We start from the raw sequence: 8602 nt of genomic DNA, 5'->3' as shown, positions 1-8602 counted from the left end.
ACTATACATATCCAATGACAATATCATAAAAGATAAGTCAAGAGGTACCCGCCTCCAAATAGCAGGTCCAATCCAATCAAATCCAACGTCGAGATGCTCGTCTCGCGTCAAAGTCCTGTGACACATAGTATCCAGATTTAGTTAATTACATATAAATAAATTAGCTAAATCAAATCCTCGAGAAGCTAACGAAAATCCAGATCCAATTATAAACCCTAATTGGATCATCTAACTCCTCAATCGATTCGAACAAATCTATTTGAATTAGGATTTACAATAAGCCTAATCAATCAAATCATCTTACCCAAATTCACAGCCGAAAAGGTTGCTGCCGGTATGATGTAGCTGCTGCTGGAAACACCACAACTCTTGTCGAACACCTCTTCATTGCCCGGATCCAAAAAGGAAACACCCAATCAACACAATACCGTAATGAGATACACAAATCACCACTAGAAAGCGTACACACTGACCTTACGTCTGCTTATAGCCACTGCTTATCCACAGCTAGGGATCGTAACTGCTGAAATTCCTCGGAAGAACACAACTACTCTTGTTGGGAACCTCCGCATTGCCTAGACAAAAGAGGATCAGAGAAACAACCATAAAGTTATTTATTACCAAAAATCCAGTAGCAACCTTACCTATCCAAAACTTACCAAATGCCAACAACTTGGACCAAGCAAAGCACTGATGATGGATCTAGGGCATGGATTGCAACAAGAACACAACCACAGCGAGAAAGCAGATTCGATTGCCTACCCTCAACGCCCTAAGGCATCTCCACGCAACGATTTGGTGGCACGGCTTGTCATCGCGATGACTGATCGAAGCTGATGAAGGATCTAGGGCACAATTGCACACGGAAAAAAAGAAGAAGATAGTCGAAGATATTTCCTCACCTCTGTGCTCCGAGCCCTAATCTGCACCGGCGATCGATCAAGGGCAGAGGGAACCGTAGACCGTGCTAGGGCACAGATCGGAGAACATCCAGAGAAGAAGAAATCGAAGCTAGCCTCGAAGCCCTAATTGCCTCTTCATTCCGGCGATCGAATGGATCGGGCTCGATTCAATAGCGTCGGCTCGTCCCCGTGAGAGAACCAGTGGCGAGGAGAAGAGATCAGAGCTAGAACGAGAAGGGCCTTGGCTAGATCTGGGCTTACTAGGCGTCGATGCCGGCAGAGGAAGATCGCCGGAGCTCCGTTTCTGTCGGCGCCGATTCGTCCGTGAGCGAGAGGCAGCGTGAGCAGAGGGTATCGGGGAAGGAGAGAAAATCGCAGTGGAGAGGAGGGTCGAGTTCGGCGTTTGGGGAAAATAAAAAGAAAAGGGAAATGTTTTATAAATAAAACATTTCCTCCATTAAACGGGTATCCCAAACAAGTTTAACCCGAACCCGAAATTGATCCCCTCAAAACATGTCTTACGAGATCCGAAAAATTCCCAGAAAATTTCTAAAAATTCCAAAAAAATTCTATAAGGCTATTTCTCAAATAACCCTATTAATTAAATTTTTCCGAGATCTCACATTGTTAGGGTGTTGAACGAGATTAGGGATGATAATTTTCTCCGGATCTAATAAGGAATCTAACATCCGACCTGAATGGAGGAGGATATATAGGAAATTTTTATACCCGATTATAATAGTTGGGTATTTGGGTATGGGTATGAAGGCGGATATGGTAAAATCTTATATATATATATATATATAATCCTTTTTTTATTTGAAAAAGGAAATAACCTTAGTCCATTTTCCACCTCATAAAAAAGTTTAATTTATAATTTACCTCTTTATCCGATCACCAACACATATCTAATCTTCTTTTCCATAAGAAATGTTCACTATATCGAAAGAGCACAAGATGAGGAAGATCAGAAAAGTACATTGAAATAATTTATTTATTTATTTATTTTAAAAATTAGTAGGTAGTAATAGAATGATAGGTAGGATATAGACACTTGATCCTCTGACGAGTATATGGATGGATATGAAAGTTAAATACCCAATGAGTATGAGAACAAATATGAGTATGGATATAACAAATAGGGATGGATACAGAGGATATAAAATCATACCCATTGTCATCCCTAAACGAGATTACTAAATTAAATTTTATACTGTTCAAATTTATTTAATAAGATAATCGAATTTAAAATAAATTAAGATATTAAAATGATTATTTAAACTTGACTTTATTTCTTTTTATAAGCTTGAGCTTGATTAAGTTTAACTTGAACTTGATTTGTTTAGATGTTATTGACCTTTCAATTTAAGATTGTTTGAAATTTTTATATTTTAAACTTTTTAATTGGCTATTGAGCATAATAATACAAACTTATTTGTTAAAGTTTCTTTGTTTATTTAGCATGTTGATAATAATTTTATTCATAAATAATGTTCATGAATATTATTCATAAATATTAACGAGTTGAGCACATATGTATTTAAACTTTTTCATTTAATTTAATGAGTTGTTTAGATATGTTGATTTAATTGATCTTGTGTTGTGTGTATTGAACTATCATAAATAAGTTCTTATTAAGTCAAATACCAAATTTATTTATGAACATTCAATTTATTTACAATCATACATATTGTAGGAGGGTCCCGAGTTAATTAATGAGGGGAACAAACATAATTCCGAGATTTGATTTTTCCACTCAACCCAAGATTATTAAATGTTAATTGTTCTTTGGATGTTCATCAAAAACATCTTCATTCAAAGTCCAAGAGCTAATTTCACTTTGGTATTATAAAAATGTTACCAAATACAATAAAAATATATGATCATATTCCTATTTTTTAAAAGAAAAAAATTACTGAAATAAGAAGGTTGTATCTCAATCTAGCTTTTTTAGTTTTGGCATAAAAGAACCAAAAGAAAACATAAAATCTGAACATTAAGCGAGAACTAACAATTTTCTAATTTTATGAAATTTACACTCTCTGTGTTCGTAATTTCGAAATTAATCTAATTGTACATATAGATAGAGAACTTAAAGTATATTTGTATACTTTTAAACAAGGCCTTTTGATTAGTAAACACCCATTTCTTATTTGACTATGAACATTCTCTTCTTCAACCATCAAGCATTTGGATGCGAACCAAAAGAGAGTCAAGGGAGGCAATAAAACTCCAAGAACATCCCTCAAAATTATAGTGATTCTGGTGTTTCAGCAAGAACTTGAACATGCAACCATAGAAAAATTGCAACAAGAAAATGGATGTGGAAATCATATGGCCTTTTTATAGATGATCGCTCATCTTTCCTGCAACAAGTGCTTTCAAAGGGGCTGTCTGAAAGCAGAACTCAGCTTCTTCACAACATCCTTTGCAGTTATGTGGAACCCCTCTTCCATCTGTTGGCCACCACCCAAGCAAGCACCGATCAGATGGGTTAATTAAGCAGAGACAATTGAATTCCTTTGTCGCAAATTGTTCCTAACCTGAGCCATCACGGTAATATCAAGGGAAGAACTTGTGAAAAGTATGACGCTAGTGTTGACGACGGATAGATGGATCTTTTCGATCTCCGAAAGCGCTTTCACTACCACACCTTTGTGCTTCTCGCAATGAATCTTTACGAGGACGGTGTTCTCGAACATCTTGGCTTCGATCTTCGGAAGCAATTCGGAGATGCCATCATCGTGACGTAGATGAGCTTTCTTGACCCAAACAGCCGACTCAATGGTCTTCTTCGCGGTTTGGTCTTCGAGGAAACTCACCTTCTCTTGGAGTTGTTTCAAGTGCTTGATGGTATCGCTGAGAACAGAGGCCTTGTCCGTCTACAAGAAATTGTTCCTACTTAGAATTTGGAGATTCAGACTGCAATGTGGTACTGGAGAAATGGAACGAACCTTCTTGAGGCCTGGAACTATAGCTGCCAAGGCTATGAATCTCTGATTAAGCTTCTCCCTCCTCTTCCTCTCGGCGATGATGTGCTCTTTGTTGCTGTAGCTCGGCTTCTTCACCACGTTCACTCCGAAGTTGGATGCCTGATGCTGCTGCCCGAACATGGTCTCAAAGTGCCTCTTGGACCCGTACTGTGCCAGAACATCCATCTCTTTCTTTGGACTCGCCGCCCCAACAAAGCTGTCATGATTCTCAGGTTTGCCGAAAGAAAGGATGCTCGGGGAGGAGGTACTTAATCTGGCGTTGAGAGAGTTCGCTGGCTCCGGGGACATCAGGGAATGGTGGTTCTCTGAGGAGACAGATTGGTGCAGGTCTGCAATTTGCTGTGCAGTGAGCTGCTCCATCACCTCCCATTGATCGAACACGTCTCCTTCCACTCCCTATCAATCGCCAAAAAGGGGATTATAATTATAATTATAATTATAATTCTTGTAGATGCCTTGCGGTTTTTCAAAATTTGATGATCCCCTAGCTCACCGCATGAGAGTTCCACCCTGCTGCAGCTGCTGCTTCCATGCTGATTCGACTTTGTTCTGCGGATTGCAGAAGGCAGCAAAGGTGGCCGATTACTTTAGAGATGAAACCAAAGTTTTGAAGGAACAGATACAAGTTCATACCAGAAAGTTAAAAAGCCTAGTGTATCTTTCTCCGAGAAACTCTTCGTCTTGTTGATGCATGAGGTTTGATTGTTTGCCTTGGTTCATCTTATAAGCTTTCAGAATCCTTTCTCTGTTTCACTGGGACTGGTCATTAATCCCTTTTAATTAATAGAACTCCTGTTAATAGATACAGATGATTGGTAGTCAAAGTGTTTTACCATCGGTGGTGGATTTGTGGAGCTGTTGCTTTGGAACGGAGCACGAAGTGAAAATCTAGCAGGTGGGGACCACAATGACCAGAAATGAAATGTTGTTGTGACAGTTTATTTGGTCGTGTATGTTTCATTAGCAGAGTACACTTAGACTAATTATTCCAGGGTTTAAGAAATGTAAGCTTTTTAAATTATTACATTGACTTTGATTATTGGAGATTTTTATTTATATAATAGAGTATTTTAGAGCACTTAATATTCAAAACATGCTCTAATTAGTGTTGGGCCATTTACCGTGGCTCATCTATATTTTTCTGATTTATCGGATGATTAATAAAAAAATTTCATGGGATTAAAATTTGATAGGACTAAATCAATCATCTCCCAATTATCTCTAGGATTTCTTTCCCCCTTCTCCCCTACCACTTCTTCCAATAATATTATTATAATTAATTAGTGTGGTAATTTTAGATAAAAAATAATAGGTAATAATTTTAATCAAAATTGCTACGTGTAGTAATTTTTAACTAAAATGATTATATGAGTTTAAATTGATTTGCGTGTTTGATAAATTATTGAATCGTATTCCTTTTGTAGCAAATTACTTTTATCTCATATGTTATTTATAATTCATCCTCAGATTATATGAAGTAAAATAAATTATGAGATCATCTTATTACTCCCATCGATCTATTTCTAGGCCAATATAAAAGAGATAAATTACGGATGACTACTAGCCATTAGTATAGTTGGTCAAGATATGAAAAAAGACATACTCAAATATATCAAATTTCAATCCCAATACCTTATATCTTAATCACACTGCACCATCCTGAAGGACAACAAATCGTATTACATGATGTGTTCGTCGTCCACATAAGATTTCTATCATATAACAGTTCAAGATTTATACACAACAGTTTTAGGCCAAAAGTGATACAAAATTGTTGGACCGGCTAAGCAGAGAGAGGTAATTAGGAAAGAAAACTTAGGGTGAGGTGTTATTTTCATATTTTTCAGCCCGTGTCATTTTAACAATAATAAAATTAGAATTGCCCTTTATTTATTTATTTTTAATTGAGTTTTCGGTCCAACACTTTAACTAATTCTAGATATGAATGACCTGAATTCACACATAAATTATTAGACAAATTTGGAAGGACAAGCGGATTCTCACATTAGGCGGGATCCTCTAATCCGTAAATTATGGACAAGAAGATAATCCACTATTTTTAATTGATGAATTATGATGGACCTCAATTATTTAATAAGTAGGGTCCATCAAAATAAACCAATTGATATAATGGACCACCGGTCTATCATTTGCACACCAAAGATCTGTGCACCTAGCTTCCCTTTTAATTTTTCTCTGTATAATACTAATTAAGATGTCACACTATCAAAGAGGATCAAATGGTTCAGAGAATCAGCCTGAACCAAGTAAGTTAGTTAACCAAATGAGCTAAATATGACAAACAACCACAAGCATGACATCTATTTAGCCCCCTAAGGTAGGTTAGTTCGTCCATGGCATTCTTCGCTTCTTAGGGACTTTGTTTTTTTAATACATAATTTTTCACCCATCACATCTGTCAAGTGAAAATTGTTTGATCAAATGGCCTAATTGCCTACTACAAAATATAATAAGTAAAAAGATGCACAATTACATAGGAGGAAACTATATATTTTCCCCATCATATATCTATAGTAAATTAGAAAAAAATCTTTAATCATAATTTTAATTTTACATGCAGTCCCCATATCTAAAAAAAATTATTCTCACTCTCTACATATAAAGTTTTATTTGTTTCAACTCTCTCATGCAAATATCATTATCTAATTGTCCCTCATATTTTTTAGGTACAAAAAGTCAAAAAAATGAGTATAATTTCTTTGAAATTCAGTACTTTAAACTAGAATCGAGTATATTTTCTATCAAATTATCCCTCATATTTTTTAGGTAAAAAAAATCTAAAAACGAGTATAATTTCTGTTAAATTCAACACTTTAAACTAGAATCGAGTATATTTTCTATCAAATTGAACACAACTTTTTTCCTACTTAATATAATTCCTCCTAAATTCAGTATCATTTAAAGAAAATCTAGTATACTTTCCATTCAATTGAGTACTATTTAAAAAAAAATCTAATATATATTACATCCAATTGAGGTAGAAAAAGAGTTATGCCCAATTTGGTAGAAAATATGCTATATTCTAGTTTAATGTATTGAATTTAAGAAGAATTATATTATTTTTAGGATAAAAAATTTAGCTGTTACGGATTCCATCCGATAATGGATATAGATCTTTGAGAGAGCTATAATTGAAAAAAAAAAATAGATCCTCATTTTGATTTTAGAGTTAAATGTTATGATCCTTTAAAATTCGAGAGGTCTCTTGGATCGATCCAGCATCACATACTTCCCCATTTGATTATGTTGACCCCTCACCAATTGGTCTTAAAATGTATTAATAATGCCTTCATGTTGTTGTAGTGTATTCTCCTACTCCCTTCTTGCATTGATATAGAAAACTCCTTCGGTTGAACAAGGTACTTTCATTCAATAACTCTACTTGGGAGAGTCTTCCAACTAGTATCTTCTTTGCTTTTCCAATTACAACTTGGTTAGTGGGGAATACCCTAGTAGGAATGTTGTGCTCTTCTTGTAGCAACTAGCCAACTCATATGGAATACTAAGGGGATTTGAAACTACCTTAGTATACTTGTAACTTACAAGGTACCTCCCCCACCTTCTTAATGACAAGAAAGGGCATTTGCATTTGTCCACCAACCGCTTGTAGTGTCTCTAAAACACCTAGAGGCAAATAGGCTGAAGCTTCAACAAGATCTTAATCCCAACACTGAAGCTCATATGTTCCCTTTCTAAATCTACCCACTTCATCTTCCTAGCTACTTATTTGAAATATGCTCTCGTAATTTCTGGATTCTTTTCAACAGTCCTTGGCCATCAAGCATGTGACAGACTATTTCCACTGTCAATGAGCAAAGGATGTTCCATTCAACCCGTTTACAATTTTGAACAAACTCTTATTGGTCGTTAAACTCTATTACAAGTTATAAGAGTGTTAGAGCAATCGATCTTTGGTCAAAGTTGATCAAGTTTGAGTTGGCTTGAGTTCAATTTCGATGCTGATCAATAGAGAGATTTAGTGGAAACCTTGTCTACACTAGGTGAAAATTATTCAACTGGCTGAATTGGACTGGTCGAACTGTAGTTTTGTACAAGGGAAGAAGTTAACATATTTTCTATAGGACTTATTTCTCAAATCTGTAATGTTAGGAAGCAGTGTTGGATGATCCATCTAATAGTTTCCTCTTTCATTTTCACTTCCTAAACTCATGCCAATCTTTCTAATAGCATACAACAAGAAGTTGTTGGTTTGTTCTACCAAGAAAAAACAAAATAAAAATGGTGGTTTGAATACACTGAACTATTGTTGGAGGAAGAAAAAAAATCCCTGAATTAAGTTTTTCAAATAATAATTTAGTATTTTTTGAGTTCTTCAGTAAAGGTTTTCAGTTTATGATATATTTATCTTCCTCTATGATGAAAACCTCTGAAGCCAATCTTTTACTAAATATTTGGATTGCTTTAAGTTACAATTTATCTGATTATGAAAGGGAGAAAAAAACAGAAGGTTAAACTAAAGAACTCCATTGCAGTTCTGCTGTTTATGCCAAAAAAAAAAGTTGTTTGAATCAAAATAAGATCATAAAATCTGCCATTGACTAGAAACGAGCAGTCAAACAAATTCCTGGCGAAGCAACTCAAATCATTGAATGCTTCTATTGTGAGAAATGATTGAAGGAAGAAGCCACCTAAGAATTGATATTTCTTTCCCAAAGGGGAACACAA

General features: G+C 35.4%; 1 protein-coding gene across 1 annotated transcript; it reads right to left on the bottom strand.

Moving 5' to 3' along the window:
• Positions 1–3128: 3128 nt before the first annotated feature.
• Positions 3129–4588, bottom strand: LOC121990448 (transcription factor bHLH25-like). Its single transcript, XM_042544582.1, has 5 exons — positions 4529–4588; positions 4389–4444; positions 3857–4291; positions 3446–3784; positions 3129–3358 (listed from the first exon to the last, which is right to left on the bottom strand). The coding sequence occupies exons 2-5, from the start codon at positions 4425–4427 to the stop codon at positions 3284–3286; spliced, it is 888 nt and encodes a 295-aa protein (XP_042400516.1). The 5' UTR covers positions 4428–4444; positions 4529–4588; the 3' UTR covers positions 3129–3283.
• Positions 4589–8602: the final 4014 nt, after the last annotated feature.

The sequence above is a fragment of the Zingiber officinale genome, chromosome 6B (assembly GCF_018446385.1).
Source record: "Zingiber officinale cultivar Zhangliang chromosome 6B, Zo_v1.1, whole genome shotgun sequence".
NCBI lineage: Eukaryota > Viridiplantae > Streptophyta > Magnoliopsida > Zingiberales > Zingiberaceae > Zingiber > Zingiber officinale.
Note: the sequence above shows the minus strand (reverse complement) of the source record. Positions and strands in the feature narration are given on the sequence as shown.

Bases quoted from the DNA above. Each gene is read 5' to 3' on its own strand.
- LOC121990448 (XM_042544582.1), bottom strand. From the start codon at position 4,427: ATGGAAGCAGCAGCTGCAGCAGGGTGGAACTCTCATGCG. The intron at 4,292-4,388 runs GTGAGCTAGGGG...GGCGATTGATAG, and splicing joins CAGGGTGGAACTCTCATGCG to GGAGTGGAAGGAGACGTGTT. The intron at 3,785-3,856 runs GTTCGTTCCATT...AATTTCTTGTAG, and splicing joins TAGTTCCAGGCCTCAAGAAG to ACGGACAAGGCCTCTGTTCT.